At 36.7% G+C, this 25467-nt stretch overlaps 2 protein-coding genes across 2 annotated transcripts; both read left to right on the forward strand.

Annotated features, from left to right (window-relative positions):
* The first annotated feature begins 9053 nt into the window (after positions 1-9053).
* On the forward strand, positions 9054-12775 carry LOC116114808 (putative histone deacetylase complex subunit cti6). Its single transcript, XM_031400957.1, has 3 exons — positions 9054-9778; positions 11392-11644; positions 12378-12775. The coding sequence occupies exons 1-3, from the start codon at positions 9461-9463 to the stop codon at positions 12758-12760; spliced, it is 954 nt and encodes a 317-aa protein (XP_031256817.1). The 5' UTR covers positions 9054-9460; the 3' UTR covers positions 12761-12775.
* Positions 12776-19568: 6793 nt separating this feature from the next.
* On the forward strand, positions 19569-20991 carry LOC116114829 (crocetin glucosyltransferase, chloroplastic-like). The gene is given in 4 exon segments (XM_031400972.1): positions 19569-19699; positions 19701-20348; positions 20350-20768; positions 20771-20991. Coding segments are annotated over 4 exon segments (1419 nt in total).
* Positions 20992-25467: the final 4476 nt, after the last annotated feature.

The following is a 25467-nucleotide window of genomic DNA, read 5'->3' on the forward strand; positions in this document are numbered from 1 at the left end:
ATAATATGGCAAACGGTGAAAAATACGTTTATAAAAATTTGGCCATAAAATTCGAATACGCGAAAAATACGGTACGGGTACATACGGGTTTAATAAGGTGCATTGTCAATAATATATTTTGAAAAATACGGCAATATCAATATTAGTTTTAACACTTTTATGGACTACCTGGTTAAAATCAATATAGCATTTCAAATGCAAAGTATTCAATAAACCAATAACACAAATACACAATATATAACTGATATTCAAATTGTAGTCTCCAGACTCAAACACAATATTTAGCCAACATTCAACTATAGTGTCAAACCAAACACATAAGTCATAACAAAACCAAAGTTCAAAGTCGAATTAGAGCTCCAAACAAATAAAATACACAAATAATACAACCAAGATTCAAATTATAGTTTATAACAAAAACTCACAAAGTACATAAACAGCAATAACTCAATAACAACTCAAAAAAGAGCATCATCCAACCAAGCAATGTCATCATTATCCATTAAGTCATCAATGTAACCCTCAACTGTCGGTGTAGAATTAGCATCTTTGTCCATATGAATTTCTTCATATTCATAGTCTGGAAGCTCCCTTAATTTCTCAAGATCTATAGGTTCCAAGTCACGACTCATCGTGGAAGTGAACTTATCCATCATCATCGTGTTCATCCTCACATACACAAGTGTATCTAGCATTTCATGTGACAACCTATTCCTTTTTTTTTTTTGTTTGAGCAGCTTCAAAGGCACTCCAATGTCTCTCACATGATGAAGCGCTACAAGGTTGACTCAGAATTCGAATGGCATACTTTTTTAGCATAGGAAGATCACCCCATTATAATCCTACCATGTTCCTGCAAATGACATAAAAAGCTTTCTTAAATACGAAGAGAGAAGCACTGTACAAAAAAGATATTGAAATTTTTTAAAACACTTACGAGGATAACTTGTTTGTAACATCATTTTTGCCGTTGCAGTAAATAAGGTAGCTGGCCTACTACGATACAACTGAACCTCTCTCATAAATGGATGATTTTCTTCTATTAGAAGCAGGTTTTCATGATTGAAATTGATGTCATCTTTCATCTCCCGATCCTCTCTAAAATTTTGTGAGAAAAAATAAGATGGATTGAGAAAGGCAGTTGCAGCATGTATATGATGAATGATGTTGTTGACCCGGCGATTCTCAAACAATTCCTAAATTCTCCCATACTTGCTTGCCTCACTATTACATCTTTCTTTGATTGTAACTTTTGCCCTCATCATTGCTTCATATAAGTAACCAACAGTAGATCCACCACCATTAACCAAACGAAGAACTCGAACCAATGGCTTAATAGTTTTTATAACCTCCTTCTTCTAGCCCAAAAATCACTCTAAACAATTTTAGTGACCCTTTTACCTGATTCAGTTTTACAATAATCAAAACCCCTCCATTCAGATGAAGCAACAAAGAGTCGAAGTTCATTCTCCAAATCCAACATAGATTGAAGCATTAAAAAATTTGAAGCAAATCTTGTGGCACAAGGTTGTAATGCTCCACTTGAGGTATGTAGCTTATTTGCCTTGCATTGCTTGAATCTTTATTGTTTTGCTCTTAATTGAATTGGTAGATTGTTCATATTGTTTGGTTGGTCCTTGGTTGAATGGATATTGTGAGTTGGTTGAGTAGTTGCCCTGAAATTTATAGAGACTTAGCGAATTCCTGTTTTTTAGACTTCGCCGAGGCAAAGAAGAAGCTACGCCACGGCGATGAAGTCCTGCAACCTATGGTGTAGGTTCTGGAGGTTTTCGCCGGGGTGAAAAAAGATTCTTCGCCGCGGCAAAGGGCGTAACAAAATGTTTATTTAGTTTCTAGAGAATTCTTCTTTTAATTGGCAGGAAAAGTGGGGAGTAAAATGCAAGGAAATTTCATGGAGAATAGGTGAGTGTGGGGGTGTGAGTGAAATGATTTAAAGGATAAGGATGGAATTCCCAAGGAAGAGCAAGGGTAAAATGGGAATGAATGAAGATAATTTGAGTTAAAAGAGGGGTTAAGTGTAGTAATCCCTTCATTCATCCTTCTTCCACCGCCTCTTCCATTCTCCATTCCCTTTCAATTCTTCCTTCCCTCTCAATTCTTCCTTCAAGCTTTCAAGGATTTTTGAGCGGTTTTTAGTTGGATCTTGGTAGAGAATTGATCTAAGGCATCCTAAGGTAAAGATTTTTGCTTAGATGTGAAGTTTTACATTTATATGTACATTGAAGGCTTATGATTTGATTGTGTAAAGGTGTAGAGAATGGACAAGCATTTAAAGGAAAGTGCAAGTGTGATCTCTCCATCACAAGGTGAGTAAATCCCAATCCAAGTTGAGACTTATGAACTTTCTCTCTTGAGTAGAGATTGAATAGAAATTATGTATGCATAATATATGTTATGGTATTGAGAACATGGATTGAGATGAGTAGTTATTACACTTCAATTGAGAAGTGTGATGTGTGATAAGAATGTAGTTTGTGATGAAATTGGAGGAGATTGAGAAATCTCTTTGGAAGTGTATGTTATGGCAAGAATTATAGCTTGGTGAGGGAGTTTTCTCCCATTTTGGATTGTTCAAGAGAGGGATAGAAATATAGATAAAGTAGAGTGTATGTATGCACATTAGTTGTTTGATGAAATGCCTAAGAGAAGTAGGAGCATGAGTTGTGAACCTTAATTCTTACAACATTGCATATTGGCATTTTCTAAGTGCATTATTGAGCATGAATCATCCATAGTCATTAATTGTGTTTTTGAAAGGTAGCGTAAGAAAGAGTAGAGAACTTTGTGAATAAACTACTATAAGCCTTAAGTTACACTAGAGTAGAAAGTTGTGTGAATGAGCTACTCTAATAGTAGAAGAATGAGAAGAGTATGAAAAGCGGGATGGTACTTTGTGATCTCCACCCGATAGTTGTGAAAAGCGGGATGGTGCTTTGTGATCTCCACCCGATAGTTATGAAAAGCGAGATGGTGCTTTGTGATCTCCACCCGATAATTGTGAAAAAATGGGTTGGTGCTTTATGATCTCCACCCGAAAGTCACGAACAGTGGGATGGTGCTGTGTGAACTCCACCCGGCCATGCCTCCGGTGAGATGAGGCCGTGACATATAACAGAAGCTAAGAAAAAGCGTTGGGTGAAAGAAGAAATAACAAGATGAGTGTAAGGAAAGAATTAGAGTGAGTTACGGGGACAGTCGAGTAGAGGATTTACTTACTGAGCATTATTTCGTGCTCACCCCGTTGTTTTTCTTTGTGATTGCAGGATCTAGGTGAGAACGCGGTTGGATGGGCATCAGCAAGTGAAGAGCAATAGCTACACTGTCCACTGTTTTAATATCATTTTGTAAAAGATATTTTGTTTTGTATAAATAATGTTTATATGTAATAAAAGAAAATTTTGGGCTCACTTATTTTTGCTACTATACATATATTCTACTTTATATATCTGTGCAAATACCCTAGTATAAAGCAGTCACTACAAAGATTGTCTCAATTGTCTATCTTTGGTGTACTCTTTCATTGCTGCATAAAGAACTCTATACTGTATCATGAACATAACTATTATTCTTGCTTCATATGTGGCAACTTTTACCCAATTAACTTCTTCATATATGTCTTTCAAAAGAAGCTGAATTACATAAGTAGCACACCGCGTCTTATACATTCGAGGATACAATCCAATGAGCATGTCACTAGCAGATGTGAAATTGCTACCATTATCAGTTATGAATTGTACAACATGTTCTTGTCCAATTGATTCAATCACATAAACAACAATTTCTTTCAGATAAATCCCAGTTTTTTTTTCTCGAGAAACATCCAATGATTTTATAAACACTGCACCGCCAGGTGAATATGCCACAAGATTAATGAAAGATTGGTGCCTTATATCAGTCCATATATCAGACATTATAGTGCAACCAGATCCAAATGTATCTCAAGAACGCTTCACCATAGTAACATACTCATCAACACCTTTTCTAGATTCTGGAATTAACTTAGTTCGAAGAGTTGAATAAGATGGAAGCTTGTATGCTGCACCATATTCAGCCACTGCCTTAACAAATTCTCCAAAAGCACCAGTTTGAACAACATTAAAAGCGATATTGTTCACCACAAAACACTTAGCAAGTATTTTATCAACAAACTCCTTGTCTTTTTTCTTATTCATTTCTAGTAAAGATGCTAGACTTTGACGTCTTTGGCTACCCTTAGAAAGTGGTGAAAATGGTGAATATGTTTCTTCCTCATGATCATTAGAGTTTAAAGCAGTAGAAGAATCGGCTGAATTTTTTAATTTTTTGTTACTTCCACTTCTAGACATAGCTAAGAATGCACATGCTTGTGTCTCATGATTGACTTTACTATAAATCTCAACATTATGGCCAGTAATTCCCGACAAGTGTGTTTTAATTCTGTAAGCCTCACCACTAAATACTTTTTGACAAAATTTACATTTCCATTTATTCCCTTGGAGCTCCTCAACATGCTCCCAAATTTTATCTTTTTTTCGTACTATATTGGTTTGAGTCTGTATTTACAAGAACATAAAAGAGAACATCATCAAATACAAAAGGAAAAAAGATTGATAAAAAAAAAAAAAAAAAATTTAATACTATTATTTTTCCGATTTGCTTATTATCAATCTCTATATCTTACTTAGTGTCATAACGATAAAATATGATTTTGTAAATTATTTTCATGAAAACACTGAATTTATATAAATTGTGTGTAATCAAAATGTCTTTGAAAACACTTTCAGTGTTCGAATTTATAAGTTAACTAAAGAACAAATCATCCCAATTAATACACCCCATCTCAACTCCTAATTAAATAGCCAAATAAGGGCATTAAACCAATGAATTACGGTACCTACTCTTTAATTTCTTCTTTTTAATCATCCCTTGAATTCATTTAAAAGCAAAACTAGGAAACTAGCTAAGTAGTAGCTTCTTTTCACATCTAATTTCTTCTTTTTAATCATCACTTTTTCTTACATTCATTTAAAAGCAAAACTAGGCAACTAGCTATTTAGTAGCTTCTGATTCACGTTTAATTTCTTCTTTTTAATCATCACTTTTCCTTAAATTCATTTAAAAGCAAAATCAACTAAGTAGTCTAGCTTCTGGCACCTTTACAACACAAACAAAAGTCTAAGTGTCTAACAAGAACTAAAGCAAAGTACAAGAAGCCTTACTCGCAGGAAGCACGACAATGGTGTGCTCAAGGGAGGAGCTATGACAGGACCGCAGGAGTGGATTGGATCTCAGTCTGAGAGACGACAGGAGGAACTTTGTCTATCTGCTCAGTCTAATTTGGCTCACTGGCAAGGACAACACCCTCTTTGAGGGATTGCAAAGCAACATATTGATTTGCCTTTTTCAGTTTGCTTGATCCGTTTTACTTATTAGCCTTGTCTGCGCATGTAAAATCACAATCAAATACAAATATAACTGTCACAAGCATTTCATCAAACATGTTTCAAACAAATCCACCAATCCACCAACATAACAAATTCATCAATCCACCAGCCCCTCCTACTACTATTACTCACACACTAACACAAACACAAGCAATCAACCAACGAGATTCAAAGAGAAGAGAAGAAGTGTGTACCTTGAAGTCCCGAACTTGAAGCCCGGAAAAGGGAGTTAAAAAGAGAAGAGAAGAAGAGATCAAGACCCAAGAGATGAAGAAAACTAGAAAACAACTTTAAACTTTAAAGAGAGTAATCCATTAAACTGTTAAAGATTTGATTCTGATTATTTGAAGAAAAGCTGAAAACTTTGGAGAGAGTAAAGAGTTACAGAACTGACATTTTAATTTGATTTTGAGTCAAACCCAACTACAACGACATCATTTTGGGGTGACCAATATTTTTTTTTTTTTTGCAATAATTCGCAAATTATATGGATATTCATATTATACGCGTATAATTCGGCAACCCTTATAAAATACGTAAATATACGTATTTACTAACTAGGGTCACGAGCAGCCTTACGTCGTGACTCTAGTCTGGCAATCGACCACATGCTTTGATGTAGCTTCAATCAACTAGCCCCGACAATCTGGTTGTTTTGTTTCTTGCAAGAAAGCAAACGGATTGTTAGCCTAATTTGCTTAGGAAGAGTTAAAGTTAACAAATGAGCGATCTAGAAATTAAAAGGAAAACCTACTTGGTTCGTTAATTTACAGACTCCATTGTACTCGAAGAAAAATATTTGGTTTCATAAGCCCCAACATTGCTGGGATAACCGAATATCCCCCATCGATCGTTGATCGCTTGGAGAGGCAGTATGAATCCTTGTCTTTACTCTTCTTTAAGTAATAGGCACAACCAAGTTCATCTGATGTTGGCTTGTCGAGGTTGTGTTTGCCAAATGCAATATACATAGTGACCGCTATGATATATGCATTTGGCATCAACTGAAATGGCGTGACCTGGAAATGGTCGAGAATCAATCTGATGTAGGGGTGAAGGGGTATCCTCACTTCACATTTGAAGATCGCTTCTGAGATTGTGGCCATTCTTGGGGAGGATCCCGAGCAGTGTGCGACTTATGTTGGAACATGTTTACGTTGATCGCATATTGGCCTATTACTTTCTGAATTTCATCCCTCGTAACTATTGATCATATCACCTTTCTGTGACCTATCGAGGTGCCCGGTTGTTGCGAGCTTCCCTCTCCAACTATTCTTGCCTCAGGGGTGTCCATTGCCTTTAGAGTCTATAAAGGTGCGACATGTAGGGGTGACTCAAACTCTGTATAAGTAACCTCGTACGACGACTCAGAAGAGTAAAAGAACCCTGGTTTCTCTTCCATAGCTGCCAAAAATCCTAAAAATTCTTAAGAATGATTTTCTAAAAATCTATGCCCTAGGTTTCAACTCTTAAAAGTGTTTCTTTTCAAATGCTACCTAAGAACGTTCATCATCTAAGCCTATTAGACGTCGATACCCGTCATTACTGTAAAAACTAAGTTTTTGATAGAAAGGAAAAAGAGAAAAAGGGAAGAAATTTCTTTACCTCCTGATTGCTGGGAACAGATGCTCTGTCGTAGTGTTGAGTGCGCATTAAGCGGGAAGAGGATAAATTGATTTTTTGAATGCAAAAACACTGTTTTTCTCTCAGAAAACTTGAGTTCTATAAAAAACTTAGAATGGGCTTTGAGATTTATAAGGTGGAAGATGACGCTTGGCTTCTTTTATAAGCGTTGTTTGGGCTGGAACGCATTTTCGGCCATTGATTGTGACCACGTGTCACCAATCTGCACGAAGAGTGACCATCACACTTCATGAATATCAATCGACGTTTCTCTTTATTGAAATTGCCAAGCGCTAGTGTGATTATCTCCTCCACATTAAATGTGCCTTCATCCACATTTAATGCTTCAAAAGATAATGTCGTTTCAGCATGGCTTACATTTAATGCTCATGGCTGACACTTATTGCGTAGAGACACGTCTGTCAGATAAAGCTTATTTTATTGACCAAAATAGCTATCAAACGCAACGGATAACATCTGAGGAGATCGTTAGAATAAGGCACTTTTTCTATATGTCAAGCTCGAACACCGAACAAGATGATTCTCGGTTTTCGACAGCAAAGTGTTTTAAGTGTTTTCAGATCGTGAATGACAAGTAGAATTCAAAACACATTTTCATAGCACTGATTAAATCTGGATCAAGTCGTTAGACCTTTGAGAACGATCACGTTGGGTCGCTTGTGTAATTCTTGAGACCCATGTCATGATCTACACTCAGTTTGCTGGTCAGATCAAACCATCAGCCTCATGTTGTTTATAGCAATGTGGTTGTTCTCAGCTGTTAATTCAGGTAGACATTCCTCAAGACAAATCAAATCACAGTATAATCATGAAGTTCTCAAGATTCAATCTTTGAACCTTAAGAATTGGGGAGCTTTTGTTATGCCTAAAAAATCAGGGCTGACGTAAGCTTACATCAGCAAGCACCAATCAGAGTTCAAGTAGACTTTGCGTCGATCCAAGACAAAAAGAATATTGTTGTCATCAACTTATCAGATTCAGGTTTTGTCTATGAGTGACTAAGGATTGCACACTTGTCCAAGCCCCATATAATTTGAGGATATGTCCTAAGTTATTAGCCAACAGGAGGCAAGGAAAGACTTGCACGACACCTACCTACTTGCAGATTTGTAATCACTACCTTGAATTCCTCTACTATAAATAGAGGACTCCCTCTCTTATTTTCGGGATTATGCTATTGAACCCTCATTCTGATTGTAATCTTTATTTTCAGAGCAAATTCAACCTACAAGAAAGAGACTGACTTGATATTCTCTCTAAATACTTAGTTATTGTATTTATGTTCGCTATACGCGACCTCTTATAATCTCTCATATATAAAAGAAACAATGGATGTATGATTCACTTTAAGCATTCGAACCACTTTAAAAAGCATCTCTCTCATTTATTATTCAATCTTTGTATTTGATTATATTGATTGACTCTCTCATAATCGTTTATGTATAATTTCTAAGAACAGTTTAACACTTTACACGTGCAAGTCGTTAGTATTAAAATCACGTATCAACACATTTTGAAATTATAAGGGTGTAAATGTTAAATTCTGAAACTTATGGGTCACTCTTATTTTACTAAATCTCTGGGGTATCCAAAATAAGCATAACAGTAACGAAATCGAACCGTGATGTGCAGGATGAAGGGCACATAATAATACAATAATAATAAGAAAAGACAGAGATGGGCTTAGTGTAAAGAGGCCCATATTTGGCCAATAAATGCCAATTACACAATAAAGTGGACCCAGAATGACTGCATGCCAGCCTAGTGTGTTCTCACCCTTCCTCTTATCCACCTGTTCATTAATCCATCCACACACATTATATTACCTCACCAATATACCGTATAGACCACACAACACAAACACCACTCCACTTGACCACTTCGTAATCAGACGGCTCACCTTCACTCACTCAACACATCATCAATACTCCTCTCTCTTCTTATATCTAAAACTAAATATCCACCTTCATCATCTGGAACTTACCCAGTCACCCTCGCAATCCCAAAACAAAAAACACAAAAAACAAAAAAACATTACGCCCTTGCCTTTGCGCGTAACCCCAGCCAGCCCCAAAGCCCATCAAGGCCATGTTGTAACCCTGATAAAAACTCATACAATTTTACAACTCTTCCATTTCATCCGTTACATTACACATACACAACACACATTGAGGACAGTGCTCTTCTTTCTCTCTGCCTCCAACCAACCCATCCCAAACCCTAACTCTTATTATCAGATCGTCTTTTAACTTTACAATTTATTTCATCTCAACCCTTGATTGATCAAATCTAATCTCATCGACATCTGATTTCCTATTTTGTCCCTTTGCTGAAGAGGTTTACAGTCACAGGTGTGTGTAGGGTGTTCGACAATGGTGGGAGGCGGTAGCAGAAAAGACGAATCGTTGGTTTTAAACAGCAATAATGTGTTCGCGGCGCTAGGAAACTTGAAGAAGAAGAAGAAGTCTTCCAGTAAAGAGCAAGGTTCATCGAAGAGCAAAACCAAACCCGCCGAGAAGGAGAAAGAGAAGGAGGTTTTCTGGGCCCCAACGCCGCTTACTGTTAAGTCATGGGCTGATGTCGATGATGAGGATGACGACGATTACTATGCAACAACCGCGCCGCCTCAATCGGTTTGGGGTACTGTGGACCCCAGCCCCCAGAAAGAGTCCCAGGAGCCTCCTGTTGAGGTTTCGTTTTTGCTATTTTATTTTATTTTCTTTCATATTTATTGTAATTATGCTTCCTTTCATTGTTTGATGCTGAATTTGGATTATATCATTTTATGCTAATGTAGTGTACAGCAATGCCTATTTAATGACTATAGTGAATTTTCAAATGAAGAAAAGGATCTTACCTGAATGCGTTTAGCTCTTTCTTTTCGCAGCTATTTTAGGATTTAATTGGCATTACATTATTGCATTTTTTAAAGTGGGTTTGAGATTCTTTTCCTTAAATGTTGTGTCAGCAAATTTTTTTGTTCTTGTGAATATGATGACTATACGTGCTGTTGACAAATAACTCTATATTTTGTAACTGGAATTCTTTTTAACTAGTTTCTCATCCATTTGCCTATGAATGTTGGGATATCATGTAGAGTCTGCTGTGCATAGCTTTATGAATGCCACAATAAGAAACTAATTTCTGAGCGACTTAGATTTTCCTGTGGTGTTGACTGTTATTTTTGGATAACAAAGTTCTTTTAATGGTTTATGTTTTCTGTGGAATGATATGTATCTGTTGACAGTTGTGGAAATTGAAGTGTTGTTTTTTGTCGGTTGTTCGTAATCAATTTTGCATTATTTTCTGCTTCGATCATCATTGTGATTTCTTACTTTTATTGAAATCTACTTGATCCGTTGAAGTTTGCACGTGTAGAAAGGTCCTGTGTTAAGGTTACTTCTATTCAATCTGGTTTACACACGTATTAAAATCACACGTATGTTGTTTTGACTGTCTTATGCTTATTATCAACATATGTCTTGTTATGTATTTGTCGTGGCTTGAACTATTTTACACTTAATTTTAATTATGATAACACAATCAATAAAGGCATTTCTTGTCGTTTAGATTGTCGGATTCAACAGATCATCCATAATATGTGTCATTGCAACAATTATTGATGGAGATGGTAATAAGAAGTCAGTGCTGGTTAATGTGGAGTTTGCGTTACTCTGGTGGACGTGTCAATTGTTTTACTGCTTCATGATAAATGATTGTGGCTGCATTGATTTAACTATTGGTTGTCTTTTCTTGATCTCCTGAGCTTATAATGTTGTTCTGTTGCAGAAAGATAATTTAATGTTGTTTAGATGGAGATATAAGTTAACGCTCTTTATAGAGGCATTTCATTAATCTAGGGGGTAACGCCAAGTAACTCGGACAACAACTTTGCACTATGTTGCAGCTGCACTCTGACATGCCACGGACCATTGGAGATGGGTGCATGCTGGGTCATTCCATTTATTTACCATGGTTTACAGCTACCTGATTGCTTAGGTCCACCCCTTTGTGAACCTGGGACAGCCAAAGTATCAGACTTTGGTTAGGATTATGTGTCAGTCATGGTTATGCTAAAAAATGGTCAAATAATAAAGTGTATCAGCATGTAGTTTGATACAAAAATATAATTGCACTGGGGAAAAGGCAGTAATTATTATTTAATTATTAGTGGGGAAAAAAGTTATTTCTCATGCTGTATTTCCCATTTGAGGATAAAATGCTCTATGAACCTTGGATGATTAAATGTACTGAGTCATTTTGCTATCAAAGATTCTTAGATTTATTCCATATTTTATTTCAGGAAAGTGAAAGTGAGGAAGAAGGTCTTGATGAGGTTGATGAGGATGTTGAAGAAGAACATGAAAATGAAACTGAGACAGCAGTAGAAGTGGAGCCACTAGTTGCGAAGCCTCCAGAAACTCCTTTGGCTCCTAAAGATACAGAAAGGCAACTTTCAAAGAAGGAATTGAAGAAAAAGGGTCTCGAAGAACTTGATGCTCTTCTTGCTGAGATGGGATTGAAAAATGAAGCCAGTGGCCAAGATGGATCTCATGGTACTTTGGCATCATTTATATGTTTATACATCTCAATAGATCCCTTCTCATGTTAGCATTGAATTGGGTCTGATATCTTTGTGACATATGCGCCATCACTAAAACAACATACGCAAGCACATGCTCACACACACACACACACACACACAGTCGTACACACATGTTTGTATGTATGTATGCATATTGTAGATTTGAAACTACTTTTAATTCCTGAAATTTAAATGCTTTCACTTTTAATACTGGAGAAGTCAGGAGTTTCCTCAACAGCTTTGTCCTTCGATGTTGTTAAATTCTGCAAGTTCATTTATTATTCATATTTGTGCAAGTTTCTTGTGGTTAATGGGAATTCTGTTCAATCTTAACCTCTCTTTATGCTGCTTTCCTACATCAAGTTCATTGTTTCTACATTTTGTAGTATATAGACTATAACTGCCAGTGCATTATGCCCTAATTTTTTTTTTTTTTTCTTTTTGCTCTGAGCATTGGTTTTCAAAAAGACTTGGTAGCTTTTACTAGTATTTCAAACATTTAAGAATTTTAATGGGAAATTATAACAAGTTAGCTTTTACCCACATTTATTTAATATGTGTTGACCATGTCAGTTCTTGACACTCATTTCTTGAAGTTTATGACTTGGGGTTAAACAGAAACTTTGGTCCATTGCTTGTTGCTGTATTTCATTTTACTTAGGAAGCCTCTGTTACATGGAATACATATTTTTCCTTATTTTCAGGTGTGGCACAAGAGAAGAAAGGAGAAGATAATGGATATGTTGAAAAGAAGGATGATGGCCCTGCAGAGAGCAAAAGTGCCAAAAAGAAGAAGAAGAAGGATAAATCCGTGAAGGAAACAAAAGATTTGTCTCAGGACCAGCCTGATGGTGCTAACATTGGTGGTGGGACAGATGAAACTGCAGGGACAGAGAAGGCCGAGGATACATCTGTTGATGTGAAGGAGCGGCTGAAGAAAGTAGCTTCTATGAAAAAGAAAAAGTCTAGTAAAGAGATGGATGCTGCTGCCCGAGCTGCTGCTAGTGAGGCTGCTGCAAGGAGTGCAAGGCTTGCTGCTGCAAAAAAGAAAGAGAAGAATCACTACAATCAGCAGCCGGTGCGGTAAACTGGCAGGACACTTAATTGTAGTTTTCTTTTTTACTTCTCACATATGAACATGTACTTTCTTTTGTTCATTTTATCAAATGCAAAATAAACAACAGAGTCTGGTTTTCTGAAGGTAACTTTCAACAGAATTTTGGAGAAAGAAATTGTTTCTTTTGATCTGATTGTTTGTCCGCTTTCTGTTGGATGACATTGCGTGTTTGCACAGTTTTGAATTTTATGAATGTTAATAACTAAAATGTTTATGTTCGTTGAGTATGCATTGTGCCACTGGGTAGACCCTGCTTTGTATTAAATGGGAAGGTGAGTAGGGCTGGTGATGGGCAATGGATCCATGCTTGCATGAAAGGGGAAGAGGGGGTATCCGTTAATGCCTGGGAGAGAATTAGAAGAGTAAACTTGAGGATTAAGGCGTTTATTTATTTTCTATTCTTGAGTATGGTAGTTAGTTATAGGTGCTTGAGGATTTGTAATTTGCTTTTAAGCAGTGGAATCAGTTTCTTGGGCAATTGATTATTTATGTTTTGACCCCCGGGTTTGTTATTTAAAGATAATTATGGCACTGCTTTAGNTATTATATATATAAGAAAAACAAAAGCATCATAATATTTTATTATTGATTACCATTAAAAAAAAATTCATCCAAACTAAACCAAACATAATATTAAAAAGAAAAAAAATGAAAAAAAAAATATATATATAAATTATAATAATGCATACCATGTTTTTTGAACATAAACGAACGAACAATCGAACAGATTGTTCGCGAACGGATGGATCAGTCGAATGTATAATGTTCGTGAACATAATCGAACGAACAACCCATGTTCGAACTCGATTGAACATATTATCGAACGAACATCGAACTGTTCGCGAACAGTTTGTTCACAAACAATGTCGAACAGTTATCGAACGAACATCGAGTTGTTCACGAACTGTTCGGTTTGTTTGCAGGCCTAGTTTATACTGTTATTATTAAGTAATCTATGTCGGTGTAAGCTTAAGGGCATTTGTGTATTTTGGCTTAAGGGCATTTGTCTTTATCTACATATATAGTTGTATCTTTGATTGAGAAAAATACAGAACAACAAAAATCAATTTCGTCTTCTCTCCAAACATGTTTCTAATATGGTATCAGAGTGGTTATGCGATTCTTCAATAATCGCAATTAATCGATCCTAATCTCCCTTCTATTTCATAGTCGTAAATCACATCTTAGCCCTAATTCTTCCAATTCATCTTATTTGCATAAATGGAGCAACAAGGGCAAACTATGATGTCACTAAGTCAAATTGATTTTCATAATCCACTCTATCTTCATCCAAGTGATACTCCTGGTGCAATGATTGTTTCTCAACAATTAACAGGATTTGAGAATTATTCACATTGGAGCAGAGCAATGATTATTGCGCTCACAACCAAGAACAAGATTGGCTTCATCAATGGATCTTGTGCCAAATCCAATCTTGATTCGTCTTTACACAGTCTTTGGGAGAGAGTAAATGTCATCATATTATCATGGATCTTTAATTCAGTATCCAAAGAAATTTTTGGTGGGGTTGTCTATGAGACAAACGCAAGCATTGTATGGGCAGATCTCAAAGAACGATTCAATAAGGTCAATGGAACGAGGATATATGCTATACACAAGGAAATAGCCTTTGTTAATCAAGGTACTCAAAGTGTTTATCCCTATTATTCGCATCTAAAGGACTTTTGGGACGAATATTGGTCCATAGTCAATTTGGCTAATTGTGCTTGTGAGGGATCAAAGACTTATCAAGGTCCTCAAGAACAACAGAAGCTTCTTCAGTTCTTGATGGGTCTCAATGAGAACTTCGATGTATGTAGGAGTACAATATTGATGATGAATCCATTGCCCACAGTAAATCAAGCTTATTCAATAGTCACTCAAGATGAATCACAAGGACAAATTGTCTCTAGACAATCCAACAATGAGGTTAATACTGCATTAATTTCCACAAATAATGCAAACAAAGGGGGAAATTACAAGGGCAAGAAGCCACTGATAATCTGTGAGCATTGCAATAATCCAATTCACAAGAAAGACAATTGTTGGAACCTTCATGGATATCCAGAAGGACATAAATTCTACAAACCCAAAGGACAGTTTGGCACCAAAAGGAACAAGACAACAAATCTAGCTTCTGCAAACATTTCAACATCCAACAACTCTCAAGAGCAAATGCAGATACAAGCTCCTGTTTTAACTAAAGAGCAATACAATAATCTTCTCAAGTTACTTAGCAAAGAAAACACACAACCTTCTGCAAATCTAGCAGGTATTTATACTAGTCTTTTGAGCTCATTTAATAATAATAATAATTGGATTATTGATTCTAGGGCAAGTCTTCATATGACATCAAACAAAAATCTTCTTGAATCATGTGTATCTTTTCCTTCTAATTATGACTCCTTAGTATCTCTACCAAATGGCAAACAGACTCGTATTACTCACATAGGTTCAATTCCGTTAAATTCCCAGTCACGTTTAGATAAAGTATTTTATCTCCTAGATTTCAAGTATAATCTTTTGTCAATGTCAAAATTCACAAATGAAAACCATAGTAGTATCACTTTTTATCCTCAATTGTGCACTTTTCAGGACCTCTCGAGTGGAGTGTTTGAAGGGGATTGGTAAGGTCAAACATGGTCTTTATCAACTTGCAGCTTTTCCTAATGAAGTTTGTAATCTTGCACAAATAAGTGATTTGTCCACTACTTCAAATGGTTCTGTTTTTTATTCTGATTGTAACGATGCAGATTCATGTAAAGCGATTTCTTTTCACATGAATAAAATGTTGACTTTTTCTTCATCATATACTGAGTCCAATCTTTGGCACAAAAGACTTGGTCATATTTCAAATTCAAGAATGAAACTCATTCCACATTTGTCTGATTGTAATATAACTGAATGCATGATTGTCCTTTAGCAAAACAAAAAAGATTGCCTTTTGCACATAGTCACTCAATTACAAAGGGTGTTTTTGAACTCATTCATATAGATTCATGGGGTCTATATAAACAACCAACTCATAATGGTGCTAGATATTTTTTAACCATTGTCGATGATTTTTCTCGTGCCACTTGGACTTTTTTGATGTCTTACAAATCTAAAGCAACCAATTTGTTACATAAATTTATTAAAATGGTTGAAAACCAATTTAAAACTCGTGTAACAAGAGTCAGATCTGATAATGGTTTGGAATTTCTTAATAGTGACACAAAAAATTTCTTTGAATCTCTAGGAATAATTCATGAAACATCTTGTGTGTACACACCACAACAAAATGGTTTGGTGGAAAGAAAACATATACGCTTATTGAATATTGCTAGAGCACTTATGCATCAAGCTTCCATTCCTTCTAGGTTTTGGGGAGAATGTATTAAAACTGCCTCATATCTTATTAATAGAATTCCAACTCCTATTCTCAAAAACAAAACACCATACGAAATTTTATTTGGCACATCTCCTTCATTAGATCATCTTAAGGTTTTTGGATGTCTTGCTTATGCCACAAAGCTTAATAATCATGATAAATTTTCATCTCAATCAATTGCTTGTGTATTTTTTTGTTATTGTGTTACTTAAAAGGCATATATTTTATATGATCTTGATTCACAAAAAAATTTTGTTCACAGGATGTCATTTTTTATGAGTCTACATTCCCGTTTGCATTAACTACATCTAATAATCAGTGCACAATTACAGAATCAGTTGTTGTGGATTTTGATAATCCGATTTATCCTTTACCTAATGCAAATGACCAAATCCTCATTGATACACCAATGGACAATAATGCTTCCCCACGTACCACACAACCAGTATCCCAAAATATTGCCCAAATAGATTCTGCTACATTGGACACTATATCTGATCATACTGAGCATGTTCTAACATTGACCCAAGCAGCCCCATCAATCTCCTCTAGACGTTGTACTCGAGTGTCCAAACCTTCCATTTGGTCCAAGGACTACATATGTCCTACTATCAAGTCAAACAAATCTTCTTGCTCCATCAAATATCCTATCTCTGATCATGTCTCTTATGATAATATTTCTCCCAATTATTTGGCTCTAATTTCTTCTTTTTCTTCCTTGGTTGAACCTACTTCATTTTCTGAAGCTTCTAAAGATCCATTATGGATAGAAGCTATGAAAAATGAGATTCTAGCTTTAGAAAAAAAATCATACATGGTCAGTGGTAGATTTGTCTAAGAATCAGAAGCCAATTAGTTGTAAATGGGTTTACAAGATAAAATATAAGTCTAATGGAACTGTAGAAAGGTATAAGGCTAGATTAGTAGCCAAGGGATTCAATCGAAAGGAGAGGATTGATTTTAAGGAGACTTTTCTCCCGTTGCAAAAATGTGACAGTAAGATTTGTTTTGGCTTTAGCTTCTATTAAGGGTTGGCCTTTAAATCAGCTGGATGTATATAATGCATTTTTGCAAGGTGACCTTTATGAGGATGTTTACATGAAAATGCCTCCTGGTTTTCCATCTAAAGATAAGGAACATAAAGTTTGCAAGTTACAAAAGTCAGTATATGGCTTGAAACAAGCCTCTCGGCAATGGAACTTGAAATTTAGTGCAGCACTGATTGAAAGGGGTTTTCAACAATCCAAATATGATTACTCTCTTTTTATCAAAAAGAACAATGGTCTACTAACAGTTTTACTTCTGTATGTAGATGATATATTGTTGACAAGAGATGACTTGGCAAGCATTGAACATAAAAAGGCTTATCTTGCTTCAAAATTCCATCTTAAAGACCTTGGCACACTAAAGTTTTTCCTTGGACTTGAGATAGCTCGATCTGATCAAGGAATTTGCATTAATTAGTGCAAATATGCATTGGAATTGATATCTGAAGCTGGCCTAAGCTTTGTAAAACCATCTAGCATACCCATGGAGCAAAACACAAAGCTAACTAGTTTTGAATATGACAACAATGATGAGCTGAAAGTTGATCCTCTCCTTGAAGATCCTGGTGTGTATCAAAGGTTAATAGGTCGTTTGATCTATTTAACTATGACAAGGCATGATATTAGCTATGTGGTACAACTCCTTAGTCAGCACATGCACAAACCCAGAAGGTCACATCTTGATGCTACCATGAAGGTAATCAGATACATAAAGTTGAATCTTGGCTCTAGTTTATTGTTTTCCTCTTCCAGTAAATCGGAGTTACAAGCTTTTTGTGATAGTGATTGTGCTTCATGCTTAATGAGTAGATGATCTACGATAGGATTTTGTGTTTTTTTGGGCAACTCATTGGTATCTTGGTTGATTCATTGACCCCAACTAGTATGTATTGTAATAATACTGTCGCCATTCATATCTCAGCCAATCCCGTGTTTCATGAGCGCACGAAACACATTGAGATCGATTGCCACATTACAAGAGAAAGGATTTTAGAAAGTATCATTAAGATTCATCATATCTCCATGATTGAGCAGGTTGCTGACTTGATGACAAAACCGCTAAGTCGGAAACAACATGACTACTTAATTGGCAAGTTGAGAATGATTAATTTGTATCATGTACCAACTTGAGGGGAGATATTAAGTAATGTATGTCGGTGTAAGCTTAAGGGCATTTGTGTATTTTGGCTTAAGGGCATTTGTCTTTATCTACATATATATATAGTTGTATCTTTGATTAAGAAATATACAGAACAGCAAAAATCAATTTAGTCTTCTCTCCAAACACGTTTCTAATAGTTATATTATAACTTTTGTAAATATGATTCTTGAGAATTACATCAGCAAAAGCATGTCCCGTTTCGCTTTTGAAAATTGATGTTTGAAAGAGGTTATGTCTCTCAGAGATTTGGTCTATTCAATACCAGAAAACGAACCAATACTTAATTGGCGGCTTGAGGAATAGTTGAAGCCATAAAACATTTTGTTTAAAGTCCCACTTCCAGTTACCGCTAAAATGGAATAAAAAAATTACTACAGTCCAAAGCACTTAAGAGATATTTTACAGAGAGCACTCTAACATTAAGGTAAAATAAACACATAATATTTGCCCCCATATTGGTGGTGGGTAGTACAGCTAAGGTGGGTTGGAGCATTGGTCCAGAACGAGTTCCATGTATAGACATATTGGACTTTCATGTTACACTCTTAACACTAGAATGAGAAGTGGTAGTCTATAAAGCTGCTTTAGGAAATTTGTATGTAAAATCGAAATCGACAAAACAAGGGGTGGATTTTAGCTGCTGCCCACAAGTTTAATATTTTATAGAAAGTGGATTAGCAACAAATTTACTGACTTTGGTCCAGAGCGAGGTCCAGGTATAGACATTGTCACATTGGACTAGATGTCACACGCTAACACTGGAATGAAGAGCGGTCGTCCATAAAACCGCCTTCGGAAATTCGTCTGTAAAATCGCCAAGCAGCCCACAAGTTTAATATTATTTTAATTGGTCATTGATTGTCTTCAAGGCAATTGAAATCATTTGACAATTAAACTTGAGTATAAAAAAGACTGCGGTAAGCTGTTTGCTATGACAATCGTGCTGGAAATGATGGTGTCTATCCGCACAAATTATAATATCACTTGCAGATGCGACAAGAACAAAAGACAACAAAATCTGAGCTTCAACCATGACGAGTAACAGACAAAAATTTCAGATCACAAACCTCCCACGAATCGTCATCGCAAACGTCAGTGTTCAAACTCAATCTCTTAAATAAAAAATTTCCACATAATTTCTGTGCCAAACGCATTTCTTGATTTTTCAATACAAGCAGAAAACCAAACTCTTCTGCAAGCATGGCGCAAAAGCAGCCCCACTTTCTCCTCGTAACCTACCCTGCTCAAGGTCACATAAACCCTACCCTCCAGTTTGCCAAGCGTCTTATGCGAATTGGCGCTCGTGTCACCTTTGCCACCAGTGTCTCTGCCCACCGCCATGACCAAATGCTCTACATCCGATGACTTGTCATTGGCTGCTTTTTCTGATGGTTACGATGATGGGTTCAATCCCCAACATCATGATGTCTCACACTATATGTCAGAGATCAAGCGTCGTGGCTCCCATATCGTAACGGATCTCATCCTCGCCAGCGAAAAGGAGGGTCACCCTTTTACTTGCTTGGTTTACACTCTACTTCTGCGTTGGGCCGCCGTGGTGGCTCATCGACTTAACCTTCCTCTGGCGCTGCTTTGGATTCAACCTGCCATGGTTTTCGATGTCTATTACTATTACTTTTACGGTTATGGTAATATGATTAAACAGAACGCAAAAAAAGGCTCATGTTTAATAGAGTTACCAGAGCTACCATCACTCAGTAGCTGTGATCTTCCTTCTTTTTTACTCCCTTCATATAAGTACCCTCATGCATTAGAGTCATTTCAAGAGCAAATGGAGGCTCTTCATGAAGAAAGCAACCCGAAAATACTCGTTAACACATTCGATGCATTAGAATCTGAAGCGTTAATAGCTATTGATAAATTCAACATTATAGCGGTCGGACCTTTGATTCCATCTGCATTTTTGGATGGAAAAGACCCATCCGATACTTCATTTGGAGCGGATCTATTCCGTGGTTCATTATATTGAATGGCTAAACTCAAAGCCCAAGTCATCAGTAGTTTATGTGTCGTTTGGAAGTCTGATCGTGTTGGAAAAGCAACAGATGGAGGAGATTGCACGTGGGTTGCTCGGTAGTGCCCACCCATTCTTGTGGGTCATAAGAGAAAATCAAAATGAAGAGGAAGACATGGAAGAAGATAAATTGATGAGTTGCAGATCTAGAGAAGAACTAGAGCAACAAGGGATGATAGTGCCGTGGTGTTCACAAGTAGAGGTATTGTCAAACCCAACGATAAGATGTTTTGTAACGCATTGTGGATGGAACTCAACGCTGGAGAGCTTGGCGTGCGGTGTGCCCCTGGTGGCGTTTCCTCAATGGATGGATCAAGCGACAAACGCTAAACTGATTGAAGATATTTGGAAGACGGGAGTGAGAGTAAGAACGAAGAAGGGATAGCTAAAAATGATGAGATTAAGAGGTGCTTGGAGTTGGTGATGGGAGAAGGAGCGAAAAGAGAAGAATTGAGAGAAAATGCCAAGAAATTGAGGGATTTGGCAAGAGAAGCTGCCAATGAAGGTGGGTCTTCGGATACGAATCTCAAGGCTTTTGTGGTGATGTGGCTCCTTATTTGTCACGGTGGAAGTCAGCTTAAGTGTTAAAGTCAAACTCTCTTATGAGACGTCGTTTTTGGCTAAACCTAATATACTTTCTATTTGGGTTATCTCATTTTGTATGAAAACTTCATTTCTCTCTCTCAATTTTGTTTTGCTTCGACACTTCACAACCCTACCGAATGTTCCAGAATTGATCTTGTGATCTTGCGGTTATGGAGAATCAAAGATAGTTGGATGATGATTCAGGCTTCAAGCATGTGTATTTAACACCTGCTGATGCAAGAGGAAAAGGCAGATTCTGGGTTGAGAGAGTTAGGGTTTTACGAATTGGTGTGTTCCGTCCTTGTTTGTTTTTCCCTTATGTTCTGATGAAATCATTCTCACTGTACATTATTGATTGATAATGAAATCCCTATTGTGAGTCTTGGAGAGTGGATGTAGGCTGTAAAGTCGAACCACTATAAACTGTTGTGTCCTGTTTTATGTTTGTTCTTCTTATTTTCCATTTGTCTTGTGTTTAATCGTTGATTGATGACCTATGTGAGACTGTTTTAGGTTTAATCATAAACCCTAGAATCTAACAAATTGGTATCAGAGCTCGATTGAAGGTCCAGTTAGGGTTTTTCTGTTTAATACATTTCTCTGAGTTTCCTTAAACTGATTCCTTCTCTGTTGCTGAATGTTTCTTTTATCTGTGAGAAAACATGTCAACTAAATATGAGCTTGAGAAGTTTACAGGTGAGAACGACTTTGGACTATGGAAAATAAAGATGGAAGTAGTACTGGTTAAAGAGGGCTTGGCGTTAGCTTTGAAAGGAGAAGATGAGTTACCTGCAACATTAACCACTATTGAAAAACAAGACATGCTGAACAAGGCCAAGAGCTCTTTGGTCCTCGGCTTGGGTGACCAAGTGCTTCGAGAAGTCAAAAAGGAGAAGACTGCTGCAGAGATATGGAGCAGGTTAGACTCACTTTATTAGTCTAAGACTGTACCTAATCGGTTATTTCTAAAACAAAGTTTGTTTGGGTTTAAGATGGATGAACAAAAGTCATTAAAAGATAATAAGAATTATTTTCTTAAGATAATACAAGATTTAGAGAGTATATCTATTGAAATAGGTGATGAGGATCAAGCTGTAATCTTGTTAAACTCTTTACCCAAAACTTATTCGAATTTTGTAGAGACTTTGAAATATGGTAGGTAGACTCTGAAATTAGAAGAAGTAGTAGAAGCTATCTCAGCTAAGGATATTGAAAATAAGATTAGGGATAAAAATGTAAGTGATGGTGAGGGTCTTGTAGTAAGAGGAAGATCTGAAAAGAAGAACTGGAAAAGGGGAGGGCAGAATAGACATAGGTCTAAGTCCAAACCTGGGAAATGGAAGTGTTTCTTCTGTCATAAGGAGGGTCACCTTAGGAGAGATTGTCCTGAGAAAAAGAAGAAGAAATATGAGAAAGAGGATGATGGAGGTAGTGCAGGGGTAGTATCAGAAGGTTATGAGAGTTCAGAGGTCCTAGATATTTTAGAGGGCAATACTAGGGAAGAGTGGATTTTAGACACTAGTTGTACCTATCATATGACACCTAATAGGGAGTGGTTTAGCTCATTTCAACCTTTAGATGGTGGGAAAGTAATGACGGGAAACAATGATGTCTGTCATATTAAGGGAATAGGATCTGTTAAACTGAATCTCCATAGTGGATTAACTAAGACACTTACTGATGTTAGGTATATCCTTGACCTAAAACGAAATCTTATCTTTCTTGGAACTTTAGACTCTATAGCTCTGAATTATAAGGCTGCTAATGGAAGTCTTAGTGTCTTAAAGGGTTCTCTGGTTGTCATGAAGGCTGAGAAAAGAAATGGACTGTATGTGTTGAAAGGTAGGACTTATAGTGAAGTGGCTAATTTTAGGTCAACTGAGAAACTAGATAGGACTACCTTGTGGCATAGAAGGCTTGCCCATGTTAGTGAAAAGGGCTTAGGTGAACTCAGTAAACAAAACCTACTAGGTGGGGATAAAACAGGGAATCTGAACTTTTGTGAACACTGTGTCTTTGGGAAAATGTGTAGGGTAAAGTTTGGGACTGGACAGCACTACTCAAGCTCACCACTTGAGTATGTGCATTCTGATTTATGGGGACCATCTAGGCATTATTCACTTGGAGGTTGTAGGTATTTTTTGAGTCTTGTAGATGACTACTCTAGGCATGTTTGGATTTATTTTCTTAAAACCAAGGATGAATCCTTTTCTAGATTTAAGGAATGGAAAACCATGGTTGAAAAGCAAAGTGGAAAGAAACTGAAAGAGTTAAGAACTGATAATGGTTTGGAATTCATTAATGAGGAGTTCAATAACTACTGTAGAATTAGTAGGGTAGTTAGACATAGGACAATGAGACACACTCCACAACAAAATGGACTCTGTGAAAGGATGAATAGGACTATTCTAGACAAGGTAAGAAGCATCCTATCATGTTCCAAACTTCCAGTCAAGTTCTAGGCTGAAGCGGCCTATACTGTAGTCTACTTGATAAACAAAACACCCTCATCAGTTATAGGTTTTAGAGTTCCACTTGAAAGGTGGACTGGTCATCCTGTTAACCTTGAAAACCTTAGAGTTTTTTGGATGTCTAGCCTATGTTCATTCTAAGGATGAAAAGTTAAAACCTAGAGCCATCAAATGTATTTTCTTAGGATATCCAGATGGGGTTAAAGGCTACAAGTTCTGGAATTTAGAAAATAAGAAATGTGTTGTGAGTAGGGATGTCATATTCAGAGAAACTACCCTACCTGGTTTAGGAAACAAACCTGATGAATCTGAGAACTCTTATTCAGAAGCTGGACACCTAGAACTAGAAGTGACAAACTCCAGTTTTAGCCTAAGTTTGAATCAAGGTGGAGTTGAGGAGTTAGATACTCATGAGGAAGAACCAAGTAGTGATCATGAAGTAGGGCAGAATACTCCAGGTGTAGATACTTCAAACTTGAATGATTATCAATTATCAAGAGATAGAATTAGGAGAACAATCAGACCTCCAAGTAGACTAGGATATGCAGACCTGGTTGCTTATGCTCTACAGGTGGAGGAAGAGATGAATGATGAACCTAAGACATTCCAAGAGGCAGTTTCTGGATCTAAAAAATTGGAATGGAAGAAAGCCATTGAGGAAGAATTTGATTCTCTTATGAAGAATAATACTTGGGTTTTGGTTGATAAACCAGAAAACTATAGGGTGGTAAAATGTAAATGGATTTTCAAAAGAAAACCAGGTTTAAAAACTGAGGATGCACCTAGGTACAAGACTAGGTTAGTCGCAAAAGGGTTCACACAAGTAGAGGGGGTTGACTATAATGAAATATTTTCTCCCGTGGTCAAACATACATTCATTAGGGTCCTGATTTCTCTAGTAGTTCAATTCAATCTAGAATTAGAACAACTTGATGTGAAAACAGCTTTCTTGCATGGGGATTTGGAAGAAAGTATTCTAATGGAGCAGCCTGAAGGCTATAGCAGTGCTACAGCTAAAGTTTGTCTATTAAAAAAATCATTGTATGGTTTGAAACAGTCACCACGACAGTGGTATAAGAAATTTGATTCTTTTATGCTAGAAACAGGGTTTAATAGATGTAATTTTGACAGCTGTTTTTACTATAAAAGAATCTCAGAACTAACACATATTTTTTTACTGTTATATGTGGATGATATGCTTGTGGCATGCCATGATAAATCTGAGCTGTGTCGACTAAAGAAATTACTGAACACCAAGTTTGAAATGAAAGAGTTGGGTCAGGCTTAGAAAATTCTTGGTGTTTCCATTGTCAGAAACAGAGCTTCTGAAAGTCTAAAGTTAGTCCAGAAGGACTACACTGAGAAAATTCTGAAGAAATTCAACATGCTGGATGCTAAATCTGTTCAGACTCCTCTCGGTGCTCACCTGAAACTTTCACATGAGTAGAGTCCCCATACTGAAACTGAGAAGCTTGATATGGCAGGGATACCTTATGCTAGTGCATTGGGAAGCCTAATGTACTTGATGGTATGTTCCAGGCCAGATTTAGGGTTTGCTGTAAGTTTGGTTAGCAGATTTATAAGCAATCCAGGAAAGACTCACTAGATGGCTCTTAAATGGATTATGAGATACTTACAAGGAACCAAATCAGCAGGAATTGTTTTTAAGAAAAATCATAGTTGTGATGATTGTGTTGAGGGGTTTTGTGATGCAGATTATGCAGGAGATTTAGACAAAAGGAAATCTACATCTGGGTTTGTTTTTACTTTGTGGGGAAACACTGTCAGGTGGAAATCAAAATTGCAGCATATGGTTACACTGGCTTCAACTGAATCAGAATATGTTGCATTGACTAAAGCAGCAAAGGAGGCCACCTGGTTGAAAGGTCTGATTAATGAGCTAGGTATTGAGCAACAGACAGTGAAGATTAACAGTGACAGTCAGAGTGCGATTCACCTTTGTAAAAACCAAGTTTACCATGAAAGGACGAAACACATTGATTTCCTT

Source organism: Pistacia vera, unplaced genomic scaffold, assembly GCF_008641045.1.
Source record: "Pistacia vera cultivar Batoury unplaced genomic scaffold, PisVer_v2 Contig723, whole genome shotgun sequence".
Classification (NCBI taxonomy): domain Eukaryota; kingdom Viridiplantae; phylum Streptophyta; class Magnoliopsida; order Sapindales; family Anacardiaceae; genus Pistacia; species Pistacia vera.

Excerpts from the sequence above, each read along its gene's own strand:
- LOC116114808 (XM_031400957.1), top strand. The coding sequence starts at position 9,461 with ATGGTGGGAGGCGGTAGCAGAAAAGACGAATCGTTGGTTTTAAACAGC. Across the intron at positions 9,779-11,391 it reads CCCAGGAGCCTCCTGTTGAG|GAAAGTGAAAGTGAGGAAGA; the intron begins GTTTCGTTTTTG and ends ATTTTATTTCAG. Across the intron at positions 11,645-12,377 it reads TGGCCAAGATGGATCTCATG|GTGTGGCACAAGAGAAGAAA; the intron begins GTACTTTGGCAT and ends CCTTATTTTCAG.